This window comes from Phyllobates terribilis, unplaced genomic scaffold (assembly GCF_046119375.1).
Source record: "Phyllobates terribilis strain yellow unplaced genomic scaffold, ASM4611937v1 Scaffold_4__5_contigs__length_816908805, whole genome shotgun sequence".
NCBI classification, from domain to species: domain Eukaryota; kingdom Metazoa; phylum Chordata; class Amphibia; order Anura; family Dendrobatidae; genus Phyllobates; species Phyllobates terribilis.
In genome coordinates, this window is record NW_027362764.1 from 75,129,664 (window position 1) to 75,156,829 (window position 27,166).

The 27,166-nt window shown below is 42.4% G+C and overlaps 1 protein-coding gene across 2 annotated transcripts in view; it reads left to right on the top strand.

Moving 5' to 3' along the window:
- The window catches only part of ARMC3 (armadillo repeat containing 3), an 83,806-nt gene that overhangs the window by 17,552 nt on the left and 39,088 nt on the right, over positions 1 to 27,166 (top strand). For both annotated transcript variants that reach the window (XM_073676502.1, XM_073676503.1), the window contains exons 6-10: positions 1,797 to 1,972; positions 2,472 to 2,666; positions 5,254 to 5,437; positions 13,174 to 13,326; positions 13,411 to 13,516. In XM_073676502.1, coding sequence (XP_073532603.1) covers positions 1,797 to 1,972; positions 2,472 to 2,666; positions 5,254 to 5,437; positions 13,174 to 13,326; positions 13,411 to 13,516 — 814 coding nt within the window. The remainder of the gene's footprint in view (positions 1 to 1,796; positions 1,973 to 2,471; positions 2,667 to 5,253; positions 5,438 to 13,173; positions 13,327 to 13,410; positions 13,517 to 27,166) is intronic.

Below are 27,166 nucleotides of genomic sequence, written 5' to 3' on the forward strand. Positions count from 1 at the left end.
GAGAGGCAAACAGGAGGCCTGTTCCTTTAAATGTCCATAGCGGTTTATTGGCGTCATGAACAGGTCAAAAAGCAAATGCAAACATACAGCCTTCAGTGCAGGCAAAAGCTAAAGAAAACAGTCCTTTAAGCAAAGTCTCTGGCAAACTGGACCTGTGGTCACACAGGTTGGTAAGCATCCAGCACACAGCTCAGTCTGGAGATAACACACAGGAGGCCTTCCTCCTCCAAACACAGACCATGTGCCAAACAACAGCCTCCATTATATAGAATGTTAACCACACCCATAGGTGAGGTATGTGGATAGCTAGACCCACCCATCTCTCTAAGCTACCCATAACCCGGTCCCAGGTGCACCAAACTATTCTCTTAGTGCATGCGTGCATTAGAGAAACACTCCGGGTTACATCACAGAGACCACCCATCTCTGTGACGCACACCTCCCATCAGGGATCCTCTTTGCGGCCCCCTCTTAAATAGAACAGAGGTGTGCATGGGACTGTCAGAAATAGCCAAGCGCTGGAATCTCTGGCAGACCCATAGACATTGAACGCAGCTGAGGTTAAACATTCGTTTTTGGAGGTTCCAGAGAGCCCCAGTCTCTGAATCGATGGGGGTCGCAGCGGTCAGACCTCCAGTGATCAGACAGTTAACCCTTAAAAAATGTATAAAGATGACTTGTTATTTGGGGGATAATGCTTTAAAGCTACATCTTACACTGTCTTCTAACATTTAATTTAGACATCAATGAGGGGGCATTTTCCTTCAGCATTTGAAGGTTCATCCTCAGATATCAACTCTTCTGGATATTCTGATGCCAGAATACAAGCATCTAGAGACAGAGTTACACATAATCATGGTAGGAGGCATAGCTTTATAAGGTTCTCCGGTCAAAAGCTATTGACTGCAGAACATTAATAACATTTTATGTAGGTAGTAATGCTCTTACTTTCCAAACTAGCTGCCCTCTTGGGGCCATTTGTGCTCCTGCCATCTCTTGTAAACTGGTAGTTCTGTGACTAATTCTATAACTCCTGCCAGAATACATAAATCAGATACAAAAAAATGATATTTTCAAAATATATCCAAGCTTTATTAATAACCAATTTATTTTACAAAAAAACACAAAGAAAAACTATTTAAAAAAAAACATAAAACCACCTAAAAGGAAAATGGGCAGTGTGGTCAGGAAAATAAATGACAACAAAATACACTAGAACTCAAACTATAACACAATAATAAGGGCATATGGATATAATCATCACATTTCAGAGACAAGGAACAGGGTAAAAATGCAATAGGTAATAATACAACCAATCCCTGAATACGTAGAGTACCAATGTGAAAATAACCATTCATGTAAAAGTTAGAAAGTTGGGAGACCCCCACAATAGCACCCATACCAAACAAAGTACAACCTAAGACCTATACCCACCATGTGCCATCATGTGTAAAGACCACACTGCCCTGTACCTCAAAGTGTGTTTTGCGTGCCGCTTTGTCAGGGGTACAGTCAGCTCTGTGACTGCTGGCTGCAGAGTATATAACAGACGCCATGTTTCCCCACATACTAGTCTCATCTCCAGCCATCTGGCATAGATCGTGCTAATTATTGGTATAATGGGGGTATCCATGCATAATGACCCCCCTATGGCAATTAAGACCACTGTCAGCACGTATCCTTTCAGAGCATAAAATGTCTTTATTTTTAAGATGATTTTCTATATAATATTCCATATACTGTAAATGATAATTTCATAGAAAACACAATTATCTTTATGTTTTGTTCTCTTGCAGAGGAAGTGGTGGTCCATGAATTTGCCAGTCTGTGTCTTTCATACATGGCTAATGAATACACGAATAAGGCAAGGATATTTGAACTCAATGGGCTGGAACATCTCATCCGATTGTTAAGCAGCCCGGACCCCGACGTGCAGAAGAATTGTGTAGAATGCATATATCTGCTGGCACAGGTAATGGGGTAACTCCTATTCATATGACCTATTGGACATATCCATGTATGTAGAGGGTGATCAATTTGGAACCCCAACAATGGTGGAATTACTTTTCTTTCACCATTTCACTTCACTTGTTTTTTTCCGTTTTTCAGTACATTATATGCTAAAATTAACAGTGTCATTCACGACTACAAATCGTCCCAATAAAAAAAAAAAAAAGCCCTCATACGGCTATGTCATTGAAAAAAAATTAAAGTTATGGTTCTTGGAAAAAGGGGAGGAAAAAATAAATGCACAAAAGCAAAAATTTGGTGCAAGGGAAAGGGTTATTGTATTCGTGTTCTGCAGATTAGAATAGGACTAGTACGCAATACCTGACAATCGTGCATTCGTCTCTACAGGTGAGAGGGGTCGTAACGTCATCGGCAGCGCTCACTTCTGGTGCATTGTTTTTCTTTCTGGGCCTTACTTATAAAATACTAAATATATAAATGACACTGGTATTTCCATGCAGGACTTCCAAAGTCGCAGTGCAGTTTGTGAGCAGAACGCTATCCCACCATTGCTGGAATTACTTAAGTCTGACTATCCAGTTATTCAGCAGCTGTCTCTGAAGGCTCTTGGGAGCATCAGCAGTGAAGCAGATTGCAGACTAGCCCTAAAGGAAAACCAAGCTTTGGACCCTCTTCTAAAAATCCTGGAAGTAAAGGTAAGCTTGTGTACAGCTCAGATCTGCAGCGTCCAGCCAGCACACTACAATGGACTGCTTGCTTGTCTCCTTTTTTGTAACTCCTGTAATAGGTGGCTCTAGAGTTCTAGTCCTCCTACTCTCTGAAGAGACAATTTGCATATTTAATTTCCCAGAGAAGCATGCATGGCTTATAAGTCTCCTCACTCTGACATGCCAGGACTGGCTTGTCACTCTTCACAAAGAGAAACATTACCCTTTAAATACCAGTCTTAAGCCTCTCACCTAGCAAAATGAAATCTCATACTTTGCACTGATGAGGGGCAACATCCCGAAACACTGTGTCTGCAAATTGAGATTCTGACTTGGCTTTTATTCTAAGTCGTATTGCACGACTCGTTAAAGAGTCGATATTGACTTTTAGGATCTCTGCTTCTAGTAGGTGGCGCTAGAGTTCTAGTCCTCTTCCTCTCTGAAGTGACAAGTTGCATATTTAATTTCCCAGAGGAGCATGCATGGCTTATAAGTCTCCTTACTCTGACATGCCAGGCTTGGCTTGTCAGTCTCCACAAGGAGAAACATTTGATCTTTTCCTCTATCCCACTTCCATCATGCCTCACATAGGAATACGTCTTTAACCAGTTCAAGACTGAGTCATTTACACCAGTTCCTAACCAGGCAGATTTCGGGATTTTTCGTACATGGGGTTTAAAGGGAACCTGACAGCTGATACATGCTGCCCAACCCATGTCAATCCAGGACATGAGGTGGGGAGAAGCCACCAGGTACCCGCCTGTCCGACTAGTCTACAGCGCAACTCGGTCCCCGGCGGCTAATAGATTATGTTTTTCTCTGAAATGCCGCAGCTTCTGTCTGATACATGCTGTAAAATTTGTTCTCTTTCGGATAGTCAAGTAATTCTTGTGTCTTTTTTTCATCATACATGAGGCTTCATTTTCATTTCAGTGTTATATTCTTTTTTTTTTTGCCGATATCGGTGGAAAAAGAAAGAAAATAAATGTTTCTTTTTTATTAACACACAGGACCACTAAAATACATTTAACTTTTTTCTCCCCATTCTTTAACAAATATTTTTGTCTCTGCCGCTGCTCCTGGTGTCTGTTATTGTCAGCAGGGCTGATGTCCTGTCCACAAAGCTGCAGCCAATCAATGAGCTCAGCTGCTCTGAGCAGCTCGTGCTGTCTACTTGTACAGACCCGCTGAACAAACTGATTGGTTGCAGCACTATATACATGACATCAGCACTGCAGACAATAACAGGAGTGGTGGAGACTCGGCTTTGGGCCTGTGGAGGGCGAATAAAGGCCTGGAAACAGGGGTTTTCTGAAACCAGAAAAACCTTTTAATTATTGTATTTTTCAGACTATAAGACTCACCAGACCATAAGACGCACCCAAAATTTTGTAGTGGAAAATAGGAAAAAAATTTTTTTTTATAAGATGGGGGTTCGTCTTATAGTCTGAATAGGTATCTTATCTGGGGGACAGTGGAGTGGGGGTCACAGGAGGCAGGGTCCCTCAGAAAAGGAAGCCAGCGGAAGTGGAGGAATGCTGTGGACCCTGGGTGCGAGAAGGCAGTGCTCCAGCAGCGGGAGTTGCGGTGGTGGTGGGGTGGGATCGCAGGAAGCAGGGCCCTCCGTTCCCTCCCTCAGGAACCCGGCGGCGGCAGCAGAAGAGTTGAGATGCTGCGGGGCCGGTGTCTGGCTGTCGGCGGTGAGGCAGAGCAGCGTGCACTGCTTTTCCGGTGGCCACAGCCATCTTCCTGAAACCGTGGGCCTCAGGGAAATGGCTGCCGAGCTCCCAGTCTGCGCATGCGCCGGCTCGGGCGGCCATTTTCCTTTAGATCACGGCTTCAGGAAGATGGCCATGGCCACCGGAAAAGCAGATATTTATTGCATATCTGCAAAAAAATGTCATAAATGTATAAAACATGTGAATCCCACCTCTGAGAACAGGCATCCCCTGACCATTGTCTCAGGGCTGCTGTAAACAGAGAGGAGGCTGTGAGTGCAACTCTCTCGCCCATTTTACTTCTACAGGGGTTCCAACAATAGCCGAGCTCGCTTGCCTACTTTCATAACTCCCATAGAAGTTAATGAAGAATATAATAAATGCTGTCCACTGGCGGCGCCTACTAGATGGGGGACCTCTCTTTTCGTGAGTCTCACATTTAGGCCCCACTATCAGTATTTGGTCAGTATTCGGTCTGTATTTTTTCTCATAAGTGGGATCCAAAACCACCATTTATCACCCACTACTGGTTTTGGCTCCCACTCCTGAGAAAAAATACTGACCGAATACTGACCAAATACTGATAGTGGGGCTGTGGCCTTATTAAACATATATGACATGCCATATATGTTTGAGAAGGGAATACCTCTTTATGATTTGGGATTTCACCGATGCATTAAAATTATCTATATGGGGTGAATTCCTGTGCTCGGCCTCGAATACTTATCGTAGAGATTACATATATGAGAATATTTATAGTAGGTCCTAGATATAGTTTAGTTATAGGTTTAGTTACGGACCTTCGTGCATATGGGTGAAGCGGTCTGACTACTTACGAGCTCAGTCTCTGTTATCAGGAGCTTAATGACCTACACGTGGAGGCGCTTTTGATCATTGCAAATTGCCTTGAGGATGGAGAGACCGTTCAACTTCTCCAGCAGTCGGGAGGACTGAAGAAGATACTGACCTTTGCAGAGACATCTCCTTTGCCTGACGTGCAGAGAAATGCCGCCAAGGCCATTGCCAAGTCAGCTAACAATGGTACGTGACATTCACCGATGGATTACATTCAGAGTAATTCAGAATAATGGATTTGGATAGTCTCACATCAGAGCGGCTTCTTATACGCTGCTTCTTAATGTCAATGTTTTGACAGCATGACTTTCTTTTTTTTAATTTTACACAATACTGGAGCAGTAGAGTTCGCTTACATAGGAAATAGTAATACTCTAAATATATATATATAGCTATATGTATAAGAGCACACCGTCCATTAGATCCTGTAATTCCTTCCATAGAGTTTACACAATTCATTGTTTTATAAATATATGGTTTTAGAGAGAGGCCACCTAGCAGCAACATGGAGCAGATTTTAAGAGATTTTAGGCTATGTGCACACTGAGTTATTAAAGATTTTTTTGGAGCAGATTCGTTACAAAAAAACAAAACAAAAAAAAAGTCACAAGTTGCCTAAAGAAAAGCTACAAATCTCTTCCTATTAATTTCAATGTTAAAGGGTTTATCCAGGAGGATTTCATTTTCTTTACTATGGGCCTTAGAACTAACAGGTAAGTAGTTGCCAACTACCTGCCTATTGCGCCGATCTCTGCTGGCACAGATTGGCCACAGACTGCTCCTGGCAGCGACTGCTGACGTCAAGCTCATTGACAGCATGGCTCCCCACTGCCTAAGTGCGGGAAGCCAATTGTCAATCAGAGTGATGTCGGCAGTCACGCCCTTTGACAGAGCAGCCCGGAAGAAGAAGAGCTGCCCTGTTGACGTGGAACAGCTAAATCACCGGCAGGAGCGGTTTGTGACTGCTCTGAGCCAGCGCTGGGTAGAACAGGCAGGTAGTTACCTCTGTTAGCGTCTACCTGCCTGTTAGTTTTTAGGCCCATAGTAAAGAAAATAAAATAATCCTGTGGAACCCCTTTAATCCTCTTTGCTGTTCATTTGAGGCGTTCCTTAACACTTTTTTTTAGGTTTTGTAAAGCTCTTGTTGGAAAAAAATATTGCTTGTCACTTTTTTTTTAAACAGATTCTGATGGCAATCGCTACAAAACTAAGTATTGTCCAATCAAAAATCTTCAATAAACACTTCAAGAAAAGGAAAAACTCCTCCAAAAAAGAGACATTCCTGCAGCGGAGTCTGTTTTCAAATCTAGTTGTTTTTGAATGTTCCCACAATGAGCTTTCTGTGATTTATCTGCATAATTAAAAAAACCCGCAAGTAACCTATATTACTTAATTGGTGCAGAAAATCTGCAACATCAAAAACTCACCAAAAGCTCATAGTGGGAACGTAGACTTAATCACATGCTGTGAAAATAATCTGCAGCAGAAATCGACCAGCAGTGTAAGGCCGCATTCACACGTTCAGTATTTGGTCAGTATTTTACATCAGTATTTGTAAGCCAAAACCAGGAGTGGGTGATAAATACAGAAGTGGTGACGCGTTTCTATTATACTTTTCCTCTGATTTATCCACTCCTGTTTTTGGCTGCACATCCTACTGAGTAAACTGAACATTTCAATGGGGATACTAAATCTGCAGGTTATACCTCTGGCATGGTATTGTTTTGTTGTGTTTTTTTTTTTTTTTGGTGCGTTTTAGCAAAAAAAAAAAAAAACTGCACATAAAAACATGAAAAAATGCACAAAATAGTCACGGATTTTAGATGCTCTGATTTTAGTTTGGAAATCCACACATAAAATCTGCACCAAGTAAGCAGTGTGAATTCCCAATTGCACATTGAAATTTTGGCATCTGAAAATTGTTTTTGTTCATCTGGATGGGGTTGCTTCAGATAAACCTGACCAACGAAATCCGCAGCAAATATACAATGCGTGAGCATAACTTTAGGATAAATTCACACGTCATGTATTTGGTGCAGAAATCTATTGATTTCTCCTTTGATTGAAACGTCATAATATCAGTGTATGAAGCCGCAGAGTAGCTCCGAGGTTAGCCCTATTACCCAGGGCCTCTGGGTATCAATCGGGCCAGGGACAGTGCCAGCCTTGTTTGTATGCTCTTCCCGGGTTTTTGCAGGGTTCTTCCAGGTACTCTCCTTTGCTCCCACTCTAACCATACTGATAGATTAATTGGCCATAGTGCACAACTGAAACATGTTGGGGATGATAATTCAGTGCGGCGCTGCTGAGTATGTTGGTGCTATGTAAGAAGCAAACAATGGGAGCCACCGTACATATTACAGTATACAGTGCGTCTCCCTGGCACATCCTTGAGAAACACTGATTCTTTAGTACATAGGTGGTATTTTAAATGAGCATAATGTCCATTCCCTTCCATCATTTTTTTTTTTACTTACAGTATGTTGAAAGCAAGTGTGTTTTTACTTTTGTGTGACTCTTGCCTTTTTAATTATATCCATTGCTTGTTAATGAGCCACCACCCCCCGTTGTGCAGCTCAGGGGGTTTATGGCGGCCTGGTGAGCACGGCGTGGTATCAGAACTTCCCCAGCACGATTAGCACGCTAATTGGATGACACTATTGATCTACGGGTAAATGTCATTTTCCTAAATGGAATTATATTTACTTCTTATATTCCCTTATGGAGCCCTAAAATGTGTCATGTAGCTTAGTAAGGAGCTGTGAGAAATCAAGATACAGGCTTGTTTTTCTAAAACAAATCAATTAGAATTTTTTCATTATCTTCAATTATAAAATGTTTTAGATGTATTAGAATTAAAGGGTACATGTCAGCAGCCATTTATTTTCTATTTATCAATATGCAAAGTAGACTGCAAGTGCATCGGGGGCGTAATAATGGGATTACAGTCCATGGCTCCTCTTCCATTCTCACCGCCCTCCTCTGCTTGATTGCCAGAGGAGAAAGAGGCCATTGGGGTTTAGACCTAAACGTTATCCCCTCCTAGCCGTGTGACACTGCCATAATGCTTATTGTCACTCACTGAACACAGATTTATACAGCATCAGTTGAGTTAATTACTAGCTGTATACTACTATATGCAGTTAGTGCCACCCAACAACGGCTACATGCAGCCAAAATTATCTCACTAATCAAGTCAGAACGACAGAACTTCCCTGTGCTGATAGGTTTTGGACTTAAAGGGAATCTGTCAGCAGGTTTGTGCCATGTAATTTGAAGACAGCATGCTGTAGGGGTTAAAACACAGATTTCAGCGATGCCTCTCATATCAAGCTCAGTGGTTTTGTTTTCACCAATGGTTGTTTTAGCACCAGGAGCTTATTTTTTCTTGGACACAGCAACGCCCCCTCCTGTGATGAGCACCTCACTGTCTATGGACATTGTATATACAGAGCGTGGGGGGGGCGGGGTTAGCATCATCAGCTCTGCTTCATTGCTGAATCTAAAAACTCTGATAATGCTTGCACCCAAAGTGATCAGTAAAAATGATTGAAAAAGTGAACGTATCCCCTAACCAGCAATATACGTAAGAAAGAGCCATGTGCCCCTGTAAGAGGTGGATGTTATTTTAAAAAATGAGGATGATCTTTTGCGATGCACTGAAGATCATTTCACCCAATTAACCAGCGTTTTGCTCGGGTGATCGGCAGCCTGTTTATATTACAAAATAACCTTGAAACAAGCGATTTTAAGAACGCTCATTCACAAGTATCTTGCAGTGTAAGTGTTATGATCTGCAACATGAACTAAGGAAAGATAAGGGAAAGCTGTCCCTACAGTAAGACTAAGCTGAATCCCTACGATGTAGCGGGCTGCCTGTTCCTAGCGAACAGACCCGCCTTAGTCCTCGGCTAGTCTGAACGAAGACCTATAGCATAAGGGGAAGGGTCCCTAAAAGAACTAAGGACTGGAACAAAAATGAGACACCTCCTAAACAGAGAAGTTGTTGCAGAACACAAAAAGACAAACTGACAAAAAGGTACTAGAGGTCCCAGAAGGACCAAGCGAACTGACAGAGAAAGGCACAGAAGCACCTGGCTAGAGAAACAGTCAAACAACACTGAAGTCCAGCACAGCCAAAAGGGCGGAGCTGGAATATAAAGGCAGGTGGTCACGTGACCGCAAAACACAAGATGGAAAAAACAAACAGGAGGGTTCTAACGGTAAGTGCAGCTTTAGGATCCGTTTACACGGCAAGGTTATCATGTGTGAACATTCCTAGGACCGCTTATTTCATGATAATCTTGCATTCAAAACCGGCTGATGATCAAGCAAAACGTGCATTTGTCGGATGAAATTATCTTTTGTGCAGCACAAAAGATCATCACTCTCAGCAGCACATCCTGCTGAGTAAACAGGACCCTCGCTGCTGAGAACAGTTGCAGCCTATGCACACTGAACGATGTATCACTGAGCATTCAGGTGCCCTACTGACGTGGGATCTTCCTGCGTAAAAAGACCAAGTAGCCCTCTTAGTTATTAAAATGTGCAATCAGCCAGCCCCCTTTATACACAGTTCTGTCCTTTGTCTGATTCAAACAAGTAGCTCAAGACTTTTTTTATTTTGAAAATGTTGACAAATCAAAATCCTAAACCTAGATGTGATTTTGAATATTTGGCAATACTTGTATAGGACGTGTAAGGGTCCCATAGTGTTCCCTGTACAAAGTGAGCTTCTCACTGCATTCGTTCCTGCAACATATTGAACAAGACGGATGATCCATCCTGCAATGGTAACTGTACATAAATTAGCAGATGTACCAATCTGGAATATGAGCCTCAAACAACACAACGTGGCAGTGTAATTAAAACTCCACTCCATTAGATAACATATGTTCCTGTGACATCTTCTATTACCGTGAGGCTCTGGTGCAAATCTTTTAGTGTATAAATATGGTCGCTTTTACAAAGTCTGTCTTTTTGCGAAGACATTTTAATAGGGTGTCATGGGGAGTTTATTTTTTATGTGTTTCATTATTATAGAGGCCTTACTCTACAATCGTTAAAAGGGTTCTTTTGGAGATATTAAAAGAATGGAAAAAAAAACAGGGAAAGTGTTCACATAAAAGAATGACATATTCTCACCTTCTAATGCTTCAGTGGTCCTCACTGATCTTTCACTTGTCTTGCAGTGATGATGCCCCCATATGCCCAATCATTGGCCTCAGCTATGACCGTGGTCATCACAAGACTCGTGTGGCCAAAGAATGGTTGCCACATGTGTCCAATTTTTGCTCTTATTTTATTCTCATTATTCCCCTGAGTAATCCATTTTTTTCTCTTTTTTTTTTATAAAAAAAATCCCTGGTTACAGGGATAATATATATTTTATTTATCTATTTATTTTACTCACTTATATAGCGCCATTAATTCCACAGCGCTTTGCAGACATTATCGGTACTGATTCCAATGTGGCTCACAATCTAAATTCCCTATCAATATATCTTGAATGTGGGAGGAAACCAGAGAACCGGAGAAAACCGATGCTAACATGGGGAGAACATACAAATTCCTTGCAGATGTCGTCCTTGGTGGGATTTGAACCCAGGACCCCAGCGCTGCAAGGCTGCTGTGCTAACCACTGAACCACCATGCTGCCCACTACAATGCTGCTTTTATTATCTTTTCAAAGGGGGCGTGGCTCACAAGGTAATAATGTATTGCAACCTAAAGATATGCACCCCCCCAGAGAATCCTGTGAATCCCACCCCCTTGTAAAGACCATAAAGACTGGCATTTAATAAAAAGGCCCATATCTTTGTGTATAATATAGCTACCCCTCTTATCTTGGCCTCTGGCAGTACAATAGAGCTGCCCCTGCTTCCTGTAGAGATAAAGACCTGCCCCTGCTTTCTGTAGAGATAAAGACCTGCCCCTGCTTCCTGTAGAGATAAAGACCCGCCCCTACTTCCTGTAGAGATAAAGACCCGTCCCTGATTCCTGTAGAGATAAAGACCCGTCCCTGCTTCCTGTAGAGATAAAGACCCGCCCCTGCTTCCTGTAGAGATAAAGACCCGCCCCTGCCCCTGCAATGTGAACTGAGGTCTAAGATGGTACACATGCAAGAAATAGGAGCATGTTCACACTAGCAAAAAGAAGCAAAACCTACAAAAGACAAAAAATCTATCTCATTCCCTACCCTACATTGCTTGGTTTTTTGTCTTGTTTGCATTCTGTGCAAATTAAGGGTGTGGCATCCCCTTTGTTGAGCTGATTAGTATATATGTAGCTTACCACGGGCCTAGGTGGTCTGGAGTTGGGACCCGGTCCTATTTGTCTACCCTTTTATATGCATTACTTCAACTTTGATATACAGTAAGGTTTTTAATATAGACAGTGTAGGTACCGTCCCAATTTAGGGTCACCTTGTCGCTGGTGGGACGGCTTGTATCCTTTTTTTGATCAAAAATAGTTCACTAAGTACCCTATATCTAATATGCAACTTTGCTTTACATTTATATATAATGATGGTAGGGTATGAGATATATTTTTTGTCTTTTGCAGGTTTTGCTTCTTTTTGCTAGTGTGAACATGCTCCTATTTCTTGCATGTGTACCATCTTAGACCTCAGTTCACATTGCTTGTTTTTTTGTCTTGTTTGCATTCTGTGCAAATTAAGGGTGTGGCATCCCCTTTGTTGAGCTGATTAGTATATATGTAGCTTACAACGGGCCTAGGTGGTCTGGAGTTGGGACCCGGTCCTATTTGTCTACCCTTTTATATGCATTACTTCAACTTCTCTTCCTGTAGAGATAAAGACCTGCCCCTGCTTCCTGTAGAGATAAAGACCTGCCCCTGCTTCCTGTAGAGATAAAGACCTGCCCCTGCTTCCTGTAGAGATAAAGACCCACCCCTGCTTCCAGTAGAGTTAAAGACCTGCTCCTGCTTCCTGTAGAGATAAAGACCCACCCCTGCTTCCTGTAGAGATAAAGACCTGCCCCTGCTTCCTGTAGAGATAAAGACCTGCCCCTGCTTCCTGTAGAGATAAAGACCTGCCCCTGATTCCTGTAGAGATAAAGACCTGCCCCTGCTTCCTGTAGAGATAAAGACCTGCCCCTGCTTCCTGTAGAGGTAAAGACCCGCCCCTGCTTCCTGTAGAGATAAAGACCTGCCCCTGCTTCCTGTAGAGATAAAGACCTGCCCCTGCTTCCTGTAGAGATAAAGACCTGCCCCTGCTTCCTGTAGAGATAAAGACCCGCCCCTGCTTCCTGTAGAGATAAAGACCCGCCCCTGCTTCCTGTAGAGATAAAGACCCGCCCCTGCTTCCTGTAGAGATAAAGACCTGCCCCTGCTTCCTGTAGAGATAAAGACCTGCCCCTGCTTCCTGTAGAGGTAAAGACCCGCCCCTGCTTCCTGTAGAGATAAAGACCCGCCCCTGCTTCCTGTAGAGATAAAGACCCGCCCCTGCTTCCTGTAGAGATAAAGACCTGCCCCTGCTTCCTGTAGAGATAAAGACCTGCCCCTGCTTCCTGTAGAGATAAAGACCTGCCCCTGCTTCCTGTAGAGATAAAGACCTGCCCCTGCTTCCTGTAGAGATAAAGACCCGCCGTAGAAACAATGACCTGTCCCCGCTTTATGTAGTCCATCTCGGTGTCTCTGCTGTTAGAGGTGGATTATACTTTGCAATAAGCAGTGGACAGCAGTTTAGCAGGGAGGTAGCTAGTGTCCGGCACTTAGGAGTGATCTTTCATGAGTAAGACAACCTTATTTAAAAGTAAGGACTTTACAGATTGACTATTTTTCACATTATCTATCAAATGAGATTAAGTTGTCTGAAATACAGTGACCATTTGCAGTATTGTAATTTTCTGATAATAAATTGTTTACTTTGTATTCTATATAACCTGTTTTATATTTATCAGCTGAGAATAGAAAATTCTTCCATGAGCAAGAAGCAGAGAAAACTCTGGTGGAGCTGCTGGGATCAGATAATAATGGCGTTAAGGTGGCTGCTCTACAAGCCGTGTCTGTGTTGTGTGCAAACGTGGCCAGCAAGGACGTATTCAGTAAGAATGGTAAGAGCAAGAGCTGGAAATGGTGGATTCAGCCATATCGAGCGCTGGAGCAATCTCAGCTAATAATATGGTGTTTACCTGCAGGAATCCTTCAGATAATTCATTTATTGAGCAAAGACAATGATGAAGTCCGAGAAGCTGCTGTCTTTGCTTTGGCAAATCTTACCACAGGCTGCCCTAATAATGCTGGGTACGTATCACCCTAAACCCAATAGTAAGTGCTGATATTTTCAATGCATTTGAAGCCAGATTATGCAGATCAACAATATATAAAATTCCCATAATGTTCTCCACTTGACATCTGTGACATTTGCTTGACCTTTTGGTCTGTGTGATGGTAGGGTTGGCCTTCCACATCGGACCAGAATCTTTCACACATGTCACAGAAAAGAACCGTACATGATATGGCTAAGAAATCCTAAACAAATGTGACCACGACGAACAGAAGCCTAGAAAACAAAAGATATTTAATATCATAAAACACCTTCACGCGAAGTTGGGTAATGTTTATAAGTTTTACCAAAACTATGCAAGAACTAAGCTGGGTCTTGACATTTACACATTTACAAAATGGAGCAGGAACAGGTCACAAAGGAAATGTATAATTTCTAATAAATAAAAAAATAAAGTGAAAACTCAAATTATAGAAAAATAATAAAGAAATCACTGTGCGCACTACATGCGTGTGTATTTATAAAATATTTATACTGTATCAGTGTCAAATATATACACTGTGTATATATTTATACACACAGGGGTTAAAAACACTACAATAAGTAATAAAAGAAAAGTGGAATCTGGTTGCTGATAATGATTAAGCCAATTTTCCTTTTCCCCAGTACTGACACATCTCCCTTATTGTACGTAGGAAAATGCATTTTTTTTTCCTATTAACCACCAATAAACATCTCACAGCTGTATTTTTACCCATCAAAAAACTGACCTCAAGCCTGCGCGTACAGTATTAAGACTTTTTGTATTGTCAAACTGTATAAAATAGTTAAATACGAAACAAAGTATTTCTGGAAATTTTACTCTTGGAAACAGGTCCATGAGTACAAATAATTTGGGTAGACGAAGTGCGTAACATATTTACTTAGCATTTTTAATATTCTAGCAAATTACACATAAACTATTTTTGCCATTTAAAAAAATATATATATATATATGTATATGTGTGTGTATATATATATATATATATATATATATATATATATATATATATATATACAGTACAGACCAAAAGTTTGGACACACCTCATCTAAAGATTTTTCTGTATTTTCTTGACTATGAAAATTGTACATTCACACTGACGGCATCAAAACTATGAATTAACACATGTGGAATTATATACTTAACAAAAAAGTGTGAAACAACTGAAAATATGTCTTATATTCTAGGTTCTTCAAAGTAGCCACCTTTTGCTTTGATCACTGCTTTGCACACTCTTGGCATTCTTTTGATGAGCTTCAAGAGGTAGTCACCGGAAATGGTCTTCCAACAATCTTGAAGGAGTTCCCAGAGATGATTAGCACTTGTTGGCCCTTTTGCCTTCACTCTGCGGTCCAGCTCACCCCAAACCATCTCGATTAGGTTCAGGTCTGGTGACTGTGGAGGCCAGGTCATCTGGCATAGCACCCCATCACTCTCCTTCTTGGTCAAATAGCCCTTACACAGCCTGGAGATGTGTTTGGGGTCATTGTCCTGTTGAAAAATAAATGATGGTCCAAATAAACGCAAACCGGATGGAATAGCATGCCGCTGCAAGATGCTGTGGTAGCCATGCTGGTTCAGTATGCCTTCAATTTTGAATAAATCCCCAACAGTGTCACCAGCAAAGCACCCCCACACCATCACACCTCCTCCTCCATGCTTCACGGTGAGAACCAGGCATGTAGAGTCCATCCATTTACCTTTTCTCCGTCGCACAAAGACAAGGTGGTTGGAACCAAAGTTCTCAAATTTGGACTCATCAGACCAATGCACAGATTTCCACTGGTCTAATGTCCATTCCTTGTGTTCTTTAGCCCAAACAAGTCTCTTCTGCTTGTTGCCTGTCCTTAGCTGTGGTTTCCTAGCAGCTATTTTACCATGAAGGCCTGCTGCACAAAGTCTCCTCTTAACAGTTGTTGAAGCGATGTGTCTGCTGCTAGAACTCTGTGTGGCATTGACCTGGTCTCTAATCTGAGCTGCTGTTAACCTGCGATTTCTGAGGCTGGTGACTCAGATAAACTTATCCTCAGAAGCAGAGGTGACTCTTGGTCTTCAATTCCTGGGTCGGTCCTCATGTGAGCCAGTTTCTTTGTAGCGCTTGATGTTTTTTTGCAACTGCACTTGGGGACACTTTCAAAGTTTGCCCAATTTTTCGGACTGACTGACCTTCATTTCTTAAAGTCATGATGGCCACTCGTTTTTCTTTACTTAGCTGCTTTTTTCTTGCCATAATACAAATTCTAACAGTCTATTCAGTAGGACTATCAGCTGACTTCTGCACAACACAACTGATGGTCCCAACCCCATTTATAAGGCAAGAAATCCCACTTATTAAACCTGACAGGGCACACATGTGAAGTGAAAACCATTTCTGGTGACTACCTCTTGAAGCTCATCAAGAGAATGCCAAGAGTGTGCAAAGCAGTCATCAAAGCAAAAGGTGGCTACTTTGAAGAACCTAGAATATAAGACATATTTTCAGTTGTTTCACACTTTTTTGTTAAGTATATAATTCCACACGTGTTAATTCATAGTTTTGATGCTTTCAGTGTGAATGTACAATTTTCATAGTCAGGAAAATACAGAAAAATCTTTAAATGAGAAGGTGTGTCCAAACTTTTGGTCTGTACTGTATATATATATATATATATATATATATATATATAGTGTGGGTATATATATTTATATAAATATACAGTATATATTGTATAGGTAATGGTGAGATTAGAAGCAAAAGGATTATCAAGTTCATAAAGGTTAAAAGTGCATTGTACTAATTTTTAGAAATTCTCCTGGAGTAGGTGTAATATACTGGATGTAATAATGGGGAAGTTTTAGATTTTTACAATATTTGTGTTCTGTATTTTCAGACACTCACTTTAAAAAAAAAGATGCTAATATATGTCAAATGTACTGGTGTTTCTTCTTAGCTCCACTTTCTTTTAAAGGGGGATTGGAAAAATAAAATGTGTGTATATATTTGTATATGTATTTATGTATAATGTGTGTACACATATATAGTATATATAATTTTTTTTGAAGACAGGTTGAAACAGTGTACTATGGAAAGATATATACGCTCACATTTGGATACATTTGCCATTGACATGTTTTTTTGTGTTGCTTTGAAAGGCATAATGCTTTTGACATGTTTGCCCCACAAATGTCTACTATTAATCTGGATACATTTTTTTTTCTCTTTCCAGATGTATAATATCTACTGTATATATGAAAACATTTTGTGAACTGAGCAGAACTGTTTTTTTTCCATCTATTCTATTATACATTGTTGAGCTCCAGGTTTTAGCTTAAAAATAAGGATGCGAATGCTGAACAAATTGTGCAAGTGGCCTTGTGCACGTTTCTCTCAGCGAGGCTTTTAAAATGCAATTTCAGTCATGTTCGGCATTTTGTATTTCCAGCTTTTTTTATTACTAAATATGAGTCTCATTTTTTTATTTTAAAGAAGTATCTAATATTATAAACATGTTAGTAATCTGTGAAATCTGAATTAGTGACACAAGGGTTAATGGAAAGATCATAAAGAATTTCACTCAATTTGTGAGTGATCTCAAGGCCATTTTTTAAATTAAATTAGAACTTTACTGCCATCTACTGGTGGATATTCCCTTATCTGCTGAGTAGGATAAAACAGTTGAGGACGACACCCTGAAATGTTCTGTGAGATGTCGGCCGTCCTCACCGGTCTATTTAGTAAATACTTATAGGTTTATAGATAACTATTTATACATAACTGTTACCAGTCGCGTCCCTGCGCACAGACTCTCCAATCAGTGCTCACAATGCCAGTGTGTAGGGACTCGCCGCATTTGATAAGGGGGAAGGTAACACCCAGTTGTCAATTCACCCATAAATAAGTAATGATTCCTAAATGAGAAATAACAAAGGAGTGGCACAATTCAGAGTTCTGGGGGGGAAAAAGAGTGAAATCCAGAATTATTATTTAATTGGGAATACAGGTATTTATTTAAAAACGTTTTCTAGTCTTAAGTTCAACTAAATGCCCTGCTCATTATTTCCCCATATATCCAGGGACCGTGTCCATTTCTGATTTGCCTATGGGTATCTCACATCCACTGATGCATGCCGGCTGTTTCCATCAGTTGCTTCCATTTTTTTACAGAAGACTGCAGTGATCATGATCCATTGCGATGGCTGTTACCAGTCTTCACAGCTCCGTCTGTTTCCTATGTACTTGTCCAGTGCAGGCTCTGTCTGTCACGGCGGTGACTTTCAGGCCTACCCAGCGCCACTCTGCTCACCATGCGGTTTCTCCTCATGTCTGGCCTTCCCGCTGAGTCTGCTTCATGCCGCACTGCTACATCTGTATGTGGCTTCCATCTAGCCTTAGGGGTGCGTGGTCGGTCTCTGCAGGAATTTAACCCTGCTGTGTCCTGCAGAGATTAGCTTCCCCGCCCTATCCCATGCCAGCAGGGCCTATAATTGACAGCGCCTCTTGACATTCCTCGCCCGAACATTCGTTCCTGTTCCGAAAGCACCCATTCATGCGTTCCTCCATCGTCTGCATCTAGTTAACAACCCGGCCTGTTTACCCGTCCTGTCTGACCGCTCTGCTCCTGACCTCAACTACGTGTATTGAACCTGTGCTGCCTTCCCCAACCTCTTACTGCCTGACTACGCCTCTGTCTTGCCCTTTGGTACCTCATACCCGTGCCTCTTACCCTCCAGTCAATTGCTCTAGCGAATACCCGGTAGTCACTTAGTTACGCCCCTTCAAGTTAAACCTGGCCTGTGGCACAATGGGTCCACACCCACCAGCATTACACTATCACACCTCCCTCTCACCATCCCCGCCCACTACACCAATGTACAGAGTAGTCTTCTCCTCTGACCAGGACCCCTCAGAACCGTGATGTGGATTAGCGCATGCACAGCAGCTAACTGAGCCTTTGCTTCATAGTAACAGCACATGTTCTATGACATGCCATTCTCAGCACTACCCAAAAGAACAGGACCCAGTGCAAGAACGGAGCGTCAGAAGAAGTGCTGAAGACGAGGCTTGGAGGCTCATATGACCTCTTTCTATATCTCCAGATTGGCCATATTTTTCTGCATAAAGTAAATTACAAAAAAATGTTTCCATTGGGGAGTGTTGACATTTTAGTTTTAGGGACCTGGTCACAGAATGCTGGGGGTTGTAGTTTTCTCAATAGATAGAATACTACCCTTTCAGCTTGTGAGATCCTCCAGGCTGTCAGAGTATCCAAAGAGTTTCAGTTTCACAACAGCTGGGGGGCACAGTTTGGAGACCACTGCACTACTGTATATACATAGTCATCTTATACTTACCATTTGTGATTCTGACTTTTCCACCACCAGCCTCTCGCAGACACTGCCTCTCATATAGCCCTTTACCTGGTGATTTAATTACTAGCACTCCATCATCCGGGGGACGTTATTACAGAACTGAGATTCATTTGAATTCTTGGACAGTATTAGCTGGAACTCATTTTGCAGATAGATTTCAGTACTTTAATGGACATTTGTGATTAATCACCATATTACAGCGCAGCACATTAATTAACATTGATAATTTGTCATGTTCTGAATTTAGCCTGGTGATTAAAAGGCTCGTCTTAGTACCTGTGTGCCAAATTTAGTCAATATAATGTATTGTACATAAAGTTTCTGCCATGTTGTAAATGGGTACTCTACTGAATAGCTTAAAGGGTTTGTAACAAGATTTTACGTTACCCCCCTTCTCATAGGATAAGGAATAACTTACTAATTGCTGGCGGTCCAGTCGCTTGGACCCCCAGTATTCCTGAGAATAGCATTCTGAGAATACAATGAAGGTTGAGTATCTCACCTCCATTCATTTTCTGTGGCTACTAGAGAAACCTGAGTACAGTGCTAGATTATCTCCAACAGTCTAATAGACGATGGATTGAGCGAAGGTGCACATTTTCGACCAGCTAAGGCTCAGTCCATTAGGCCCAGCTACTATGTCTCTCTATAGTCAGAACAATATTGGAATCTGAGAGTCCTCAGTGGTTGATACCTTTTAATGGCTAACTGAAAAGATGGTAAACATAGCAATAGTCAGTGACTTTGTAAAAAAAAATCCATCATGACTTGTCCAAGTTCTCCGATCTTCACCTTCAGAGCGTTCTTTTTGATGATCATCATGTCAGTTATTATTATTATTATTTATTATTATATCGCCATTTATTCCATGATGCTTTACATGTGAAAAAGGGGGTATACATAGTAAAAACAATTACAATAATCTTAACAAAACGAGTCAGCAACTTGTACTGGAGGAGCGAGGACTCTGCCTGCGAGGGCTCACAATCTACAAGGGATGGGTGAGGATACAGTAGGTGAGGGTAGAGCTGGTCGTGCAGCAGTATGGTGGAGTGAGGGTTACTGCAGGTTGTAGACTTGTCGGAAGAGGTAGGTCTTCAGGTTTCTTTTGAAGGTTTCCACAGTAGGCGAGAGTCTGATGTGTTGGGGTAGAGAGTTCCAGAGTAGGGGGGAAGCACGGGAGAAATCTTGTAGGCGATTGTGGGAAGAGGAGACAAGAGGGGAGTAGAGAAGGAGATCTTGTGAGGATTGGAGGTTGCGTGCAGGTAAGTACCGGGAGACTAGGTCACAGATGTATGGGGGAGACAGGTTGTGGATGGCTTTGTATGTCATGGTTAGGGTTCTGAACTGGAGTCTCTGGGCAATGGGGAGCCAGTGAAGGGATTGACAGAGGGGAGTGGCCGGAGAATAGCGGGGGGACAGGTGGATTAGTCAGGCAGCAGAATTTAGGATAGATTGGAGTGGCGCGAGAGTGTTAGAAGGGAGGCCACAGAGCAGGAGGTTGCAGTAGTCGAGGCGGGAGATGATGAGGGCATGCACTAGTGTTTTCGCAGATTCGTGGTTGAGGAATGTGCGGATCCGGGAGATATTTTTGAGTTGGAGTCGTCAGGAAGTGGAAAGGGCTTGGATATGTGGTTTGAAGGAGAGATCAGAGTCCAGGGTTACCCCGAGGCAACGAGCTTGTGGGGTTGGGGAGCTCGGGCAGCCATTAACTTTGATGGATAGGTCAGATGGTGAGGTTGAGTGAGATGAGGGAAAGATGATGAATTCAATTTTTTCCATGTTAAGTTTTAGATATCTAGCAGAGAAGAAGGATGAGATAGCGAACAGACAATGTGGGATCTGGTTAGTAAGGAGTTGATTTCGGGTCTAGAGAGGTAGATCTGTGTGTCATCAGCATAGAGATGGTACTGAAAGCCATGAGACTCTATGAGCTGTCATAGGCCGAAGGTGTAGATGGAGAAGAGCAGGGGCCCTAGACCTGAACCTTGGGGGACACAGACACCAACACCAACAGTTTCCTTTTCTTTTTGTTCTGTAACCTGAACAAGTCAACATTCTCGCTTTTTCATGCATTTTGCTCTTTGTGTTAGCTGATTTATCTGTTCCCTCAGAACTGTCATCTGCTTTTCCATGTCTTCTAATTATTTTGCCTTCCTCGAAGGATATTTCAATAGTTTGACTTTTATTTTTCATAGTAGTCTTTACTTCTTCATGATCTTTTATCTGTTTATTGGCTTCTCCTTCTGAGAGCTGAGATATATATTCCCAACATACAGGTTCTTACATGATGAGCATGCCTTGTATGAGAGATATACAGGTGGTTACCTTTGTTTCCTACTGTTGAACGCCTTAGTTCGATATCTGGGTTCGGCCGTATCTGCTCATTTGAAATGTTTGAACTTGTGCCTGCTTCAGCCATTTGTTCAGAAGTAGTATGATCAGTTTTTTCTTTATGAAATGGTGCGCTTGTAGCCATGGATTTAATACAGTATTGACATCCCACAGCATTTGGACAAATAGTAAAAATGCTTCTTCCTTGTCCGTGACCAGGTACGGGCTAGGCTTGGGGGCAGTGCGGCAACCACCCCTTGGACCGGAGTCCCATTATATTTTTAGTGGTGTGAAGTCTTCTGACGGACGTCTTAAGTCAATCTGTGCAGATTAAAGGAACAAAGAAACAGAATTCAAGGCGCAGCTATGAACAGAGCCTAAACTTTTATATAAGATAGAAGAGCCTTGTGCAATATGCATAATACTACATAATGCACAGTACGAAGACTTCACAAATCCAACAAATAATGTTTCTGGTGTAACATACCAACTATAATTCACACACAGTATTTTATGTGGAATGGTGATGTTTGATACCCATAACTTTTCTCTTCTTTTTTTCTATGGGATGTATGAGGATTTGTTTTTGGCGTAACGAGCTGATCACATTTTACTGCATTTCTTTGGGGAGATATGGTGAAGGAAAAATGACAATTTTTTTCCAGAATTTTCCATATAGGTTAAATCTTGTTATAATTTGATTTGACTACTATGGACACATCAAATTGAAATAAGCCTATTGTTTTGCTTATTTTTGAATTTGCGAAAAGCGGTGAATTAAACTCTTGTTTTTTTTCTTTACATTTTTTAACTACTAATTTCATTTTTTTTAGTCTCTTTGGGGAACTTGAACTTATAACTTGCATTTGATCACTTGCAATATATACTGGAATACGTGGGAAATTATTATTCCAGTATACCATGAAAATACCAATCTAGCCCAGCCGCAGGCTGGACTTCACAGAGATACCTAAATAGCTATGCCGTGGCAGCCAGTCGAGTTACTTTATTTAGGTACTTGGGGCCAGATATTAAATAGTAAATGTGCTACACATAGAGATTGTTTGATGTATTGAGTCCTGTCATCTACTACTACTAATGCTAGATTTCTTTTTGCGTTGCTCAAGTCCCCGCATATATGAGGCTGTCAAGTTTGGGTCAGTGGTCCTGCGGCCAGTCACCTCATCACTGTCCATACTCGGACCATGATATATGTGTGAATTCGGCCTTAAATATATGAAAACTTGGCACTTGAATGTGATCAATAGAGATTCAATTTTATTTGTGCTAATTTCCAGACAATAAAGAGACATTTCGGTCTACAACTTGACCATCATCAGTTTGCTGGATTGAGGAATAACTGCTTAAACAGTGCAAGACAGGGCTATGCGGTATCCACCGCTATACAGGAGGAGCGGTGGATAAAGCAAGTTTTCATATATTTATTGATGGAATTGGATCCTACTTGTGCAGAAGTTCCGTGTCTACTTTTTATTGGATTCGGCCTTAGACAGACATCTAGTTGTGTTATGTGGTTCATGTCATGCTTACAGTACTGGATTACACTGTGACATCTACAGCTAATGCCAGATAACTAACTATAACAATCCCTAGTCTCTATAAATGATCGAGCTGTTTTTCCCCTAATATGGGGCAATTAGGATTTGCCTCATGGGGTTATTGCCTTTATCTGGATCAACATGTTAGGTTATAGGTTGAATTCGATGGGCTCATGTCTAATATCAACCTTAAAAACCATGAATTCATATCTCTATGTTTCATAGTCCAAATATGGACCTCAATGCCCGGGCTAGTCACGGGTCTCCTGACCCAAACTTACATCCTTACAGGAGAATATGCGACTCTCCCAAAATTCATCTTGGGCAGATTCACTCAATTCAGACAGCAAATGCGATTCGGTCTTAATAAATTTGATTTAAACTGAATTAATTGAAAAGCTGATTTTTAATCTCAGGAGTCTCTCCAGAACTCAAAGCATAATTAACAGAAAGGTTAATGATGTGGGTCAGCCCCCAGGTAACCTCGTGAGGATAATCGCTTGGCTCAGCACCAGAAGAACCAAAGACCCCGCACTACGAACTAGGGAGCTGTGGTGGACCTGGCATATGGAGTCAGATGAGGGCATAGGACAGAGGACTTTTATGTGGTTAATCTCTTAAGTACTTGAGATGATACTGGTCTTGCGTTGAAACATATCACGCTCTTCTCAGACGACAGGATTAAAATTGAAACCTCATTTTGTCTCCCTGAAAGTAAAGACTTCATTAACTTGCTCCAAAATGGAAGATAAAGTAGATTTGGTTGAGGACATTAGGTTAGACATCTGCTGCACTCTTTGGAAATTTTAAGAAAGAAAAATTGAAGTGAAATAGAAGTTTTATATAAATGTAAAATAATCGTTTTCGAGATCCCAGTCTTACAGAGATGTAGAACTCAATTTTTCCATGTGATGAAACATTTACAGGCCAAGCTGTTGTTTCTGCTAGCAATCTTAGATTAATATGGAAGCATGTGTTTATTTTGGTAAATCATCCTATGAAGTGCAAGGTCAGACGTTTAGTGCCGAGAAATAGCTGGAGTGTTTCCTCCCACAGTTAGTCATCATTTTTTATGTTCCCTTTTGGTCATTTGTATTTTTAAGTATTTCAATCATCATTAATATTTTTTTCCAAAAATATACGACTATACGTACATGTAGATAAGAGGGATATTGCCTCAAAACACATTATTTTAGATATGTTTGTTAAAATTACTGTTTTTAATTAAACGCTAGTGGCCGGTATTTTATTGTATTATTTTATTTGCTGTGGAGTTTCCAAGTAATGAGGTTGCTAAAAAAATAAATAAAACTATGACTCATCCTAATCTTAAGTGCATGGTGTAGATGACTTGTGTCTGATTGTAAAGTATTCATGGGACGCATGTGTGATACATAGGCCTGTTACCTAGCATTTCATACCCCCGTCTTAATATGGGGTGTGCAGGAATAAGATAGGCCAAATTCATTAAGAGGTGCACACCATGGGAAATGCCCCCTTAAGGATCTAATCCATCAGGATGTTTCCTCCACACGTGAGCCATGCATGGCGTGTCTTCAACAGGACAGCATATGTAACTTTAGATGCAGCGACACAGAAACACAGAGCAGCCAATATGGGGTTAATAAACAGGGGAAGTTTATAATAACAGGGTAAATCTCCACGCAGGGAGTATCAGGGAAAAACATGGGGGAAAGACAAGGGAAAAGCAGGTAAAAGTCTATCACTGACAGTTCACAGTTTAACTGGATGTAGCAGAGTCGAACCGGTTATAATCAACAGTTTTTTTCACTTAGCTGACTCTTGCTCCTCACAAGGTAGATGCACGCTGAGTCCGGTGTTGATTTTTCAGGCGTCCCCGCCCAAACAATGCTTTGTCTTCTGGCGGCAGCGGGCGGTCTCTGGTTTTACCCGCTGAGCCCCTAGTCCATAACACGTGCCCAGCTCCACCGACCCTGTGTCACGGGTGTGTTGCCACGAAGATCGTCACGAGTACACAGCCTGACTTCTCGCAGCTGACTTGTTGGTGCTTTGTGTTTCTCGGCAGTGAGGGAGTTAATTCTCTCTCTCTCTCTGGGCTAGATGAGGTCCAGCCTCGCCCAGCTGCAATCAATACTTCTGTAGTGAGACTCCTTCATATACCTGCTGGTCTGTTTGGGAGGTGTCGGTGAAAGCATTTCATTCAGACTGACAGAGCGGATCCTGGTGTTTGGAGTTGCTGAGATAAGTGTATTTGGAAGTGTTTTTTCCCTTTCCTCGCTTTATCATTTATCTCCTTTCCCGTTGGTTTTCCCTCTGTTGTAGTTGAGAAGTTGTTTGTATGCAAGGTGGTTTTGGTTTTTCCCTTGTACTGTCTCGTTCGTCTAAGTACTGTGTGTGGGCATATTATTACTTGTCCTCTTTTGTTGTGATCGGGGTCCTTTTCAGGACTAGATTACTTAGGTGCAGGGATCCTCAGGAGGTAGGGGTTACGCTGGCGGCCTGGACCTCTGTACCTTTAACAGTACCTCCAGGTTGAGGGACTAGTCAGGGCCCCAGCTTAGGGTCAGCTTAGGCCCCCTACCTCCAGTATACAGAGACAGCGTGACATTTTCACCGACCCACTTAGTTTTTCTCCAGCTACTATGGATCCAGTAGCCGGTCTAGCTCGGCAATTGCAGAGTTTGTCCATGGAGCTGGCGGACGTTAGGTCCAAGGTTTGGCATCCTCAGGAGCAAGCCGGACCAGAACCTAAAGTAGCTCTCCCTGATAGGTTCACTGGGGGGCGGGACAAGTTTTTTGTTTTCCGGGAGGCATGTAAATTGTACTTTCGGCTGCGGCCTCGGTCATCGGGGAGTGAAGAACAAAGGGTGGGAATTGTCATCTCGCTCCTACAAGGGGACCCACAATCTTGGGCGTTCTCTCTTCCCCCGGGTTCCCCGGCTCTCCAGTCAGTGGATAGGTTTTTCGCTGCCCTGGGACTCGTATATGATGACCCGGATCGGATCTCCCTTGCTGAGTCTAAGTTACGTAGGATCCAGCAGGGAGATCGTCCGGCGGAGGAATTCTGTTCGGAGTTCCGTAGGTGGGCCACGGACACCCAGTGGAATGACCCGGCTCTTAGGAGCCAGTTTTGTCATGGTTTATCCGACAAATTACAGGATGTGTTGGCACAGTATGACTCTCCCGTGTCTCTGGAAGCCGCTATGGCCCTCGCTATTCGCGTGGACAGACGGCTTCGGGAGAGGTGCGGGATAACTCTACCCCCTGTGATGACTCCACCTCCTACAAGGTCCCCTCATATGGTGGTTCCCCTGGTCAGTCCAGAGGAGCCTATGCAATTAGGAGGGACATCATTTCGGGGGAGGGGACCGGTGGTGCGCCATAAGGCAGGAAGGTGTTTCTTCTGCGGGAGAAAGGGACATTTTATTGGGGGGTGTCCATCCCGTCCCTTGCAGAGTGAAGAGTCGTCGGAAAACTGTTGATCCCAGGTTGTGTGGTGGACGGCAATCTGGGAGTAGGTATTTCGTCCCTAGGTTCGTCTCAGTTTCTCGTACCGGCGGAGGTGGTGGTGGGTACGAGAACTGAGAGGATATCTGTTCTTCTGGATAGTGGGGCCGGGGCTAATCTGGTTGATGCTCGGTTTGCCCGGGTTCAAGGTATGCGGTTGAGTGAGTTGGCTAAACCCATCCCCATATTCTCGATCGATGCCAGGCCTCTCGGGCAGGGAAGTTTTTTGCAAGTTGTGCATGACGTAAAACTTCAAGTGGGGGCAATACATAAAGAACTGTTGTCTTGCTACGTGTTGGAGGGTCTTCCCACTCCTATTGTGTTGGGCCTTCCTTGGTTAGCTAAGCATAACCCGGTTATTAATTGGCAAACCAGGGAGATAAGCCAATGGAGTAAATTCTGTAATAAAAACTGCATGAACACGGTCATTGGTGCGGTTACTCCTTGGGTCTTACCTCCATTTCTGGCGGACTTTGAGGATGTATTCTCGGAGAAAGGGTGTCAGGAACTACCTCCTCATTGCGTGTATGACTGTTCTGTAAAACTGCTCCCTGAGGCCAAGTTACCTAAAGCTAGGTTGTATAACCTTTCTGGTCCTGAGAGGCAGGCCATGAAGGATTATATCTCAGAAAGTCTGGCTAAGGGGCATATTAGACCTTCATCTTCACCGGTGGCTGCGGGGTTCTTCTTTGTTAAGAAGAAAGATGGAGGCCTACGCCCTTGCCTGGATTTCCGTGAACTTAATCGGATTACGGTCCGAGATCCGTATCCGCTCCCACTTATTCCCGATCTCTTTAATCAGATCGTGGGCGCCAAATGGTTTTCTAAGTTGGATCTCAGGGGGGCGTACAATCTGATTAGGATGAAGGAGGGGGATGAGTGGAAGACGGCGTTT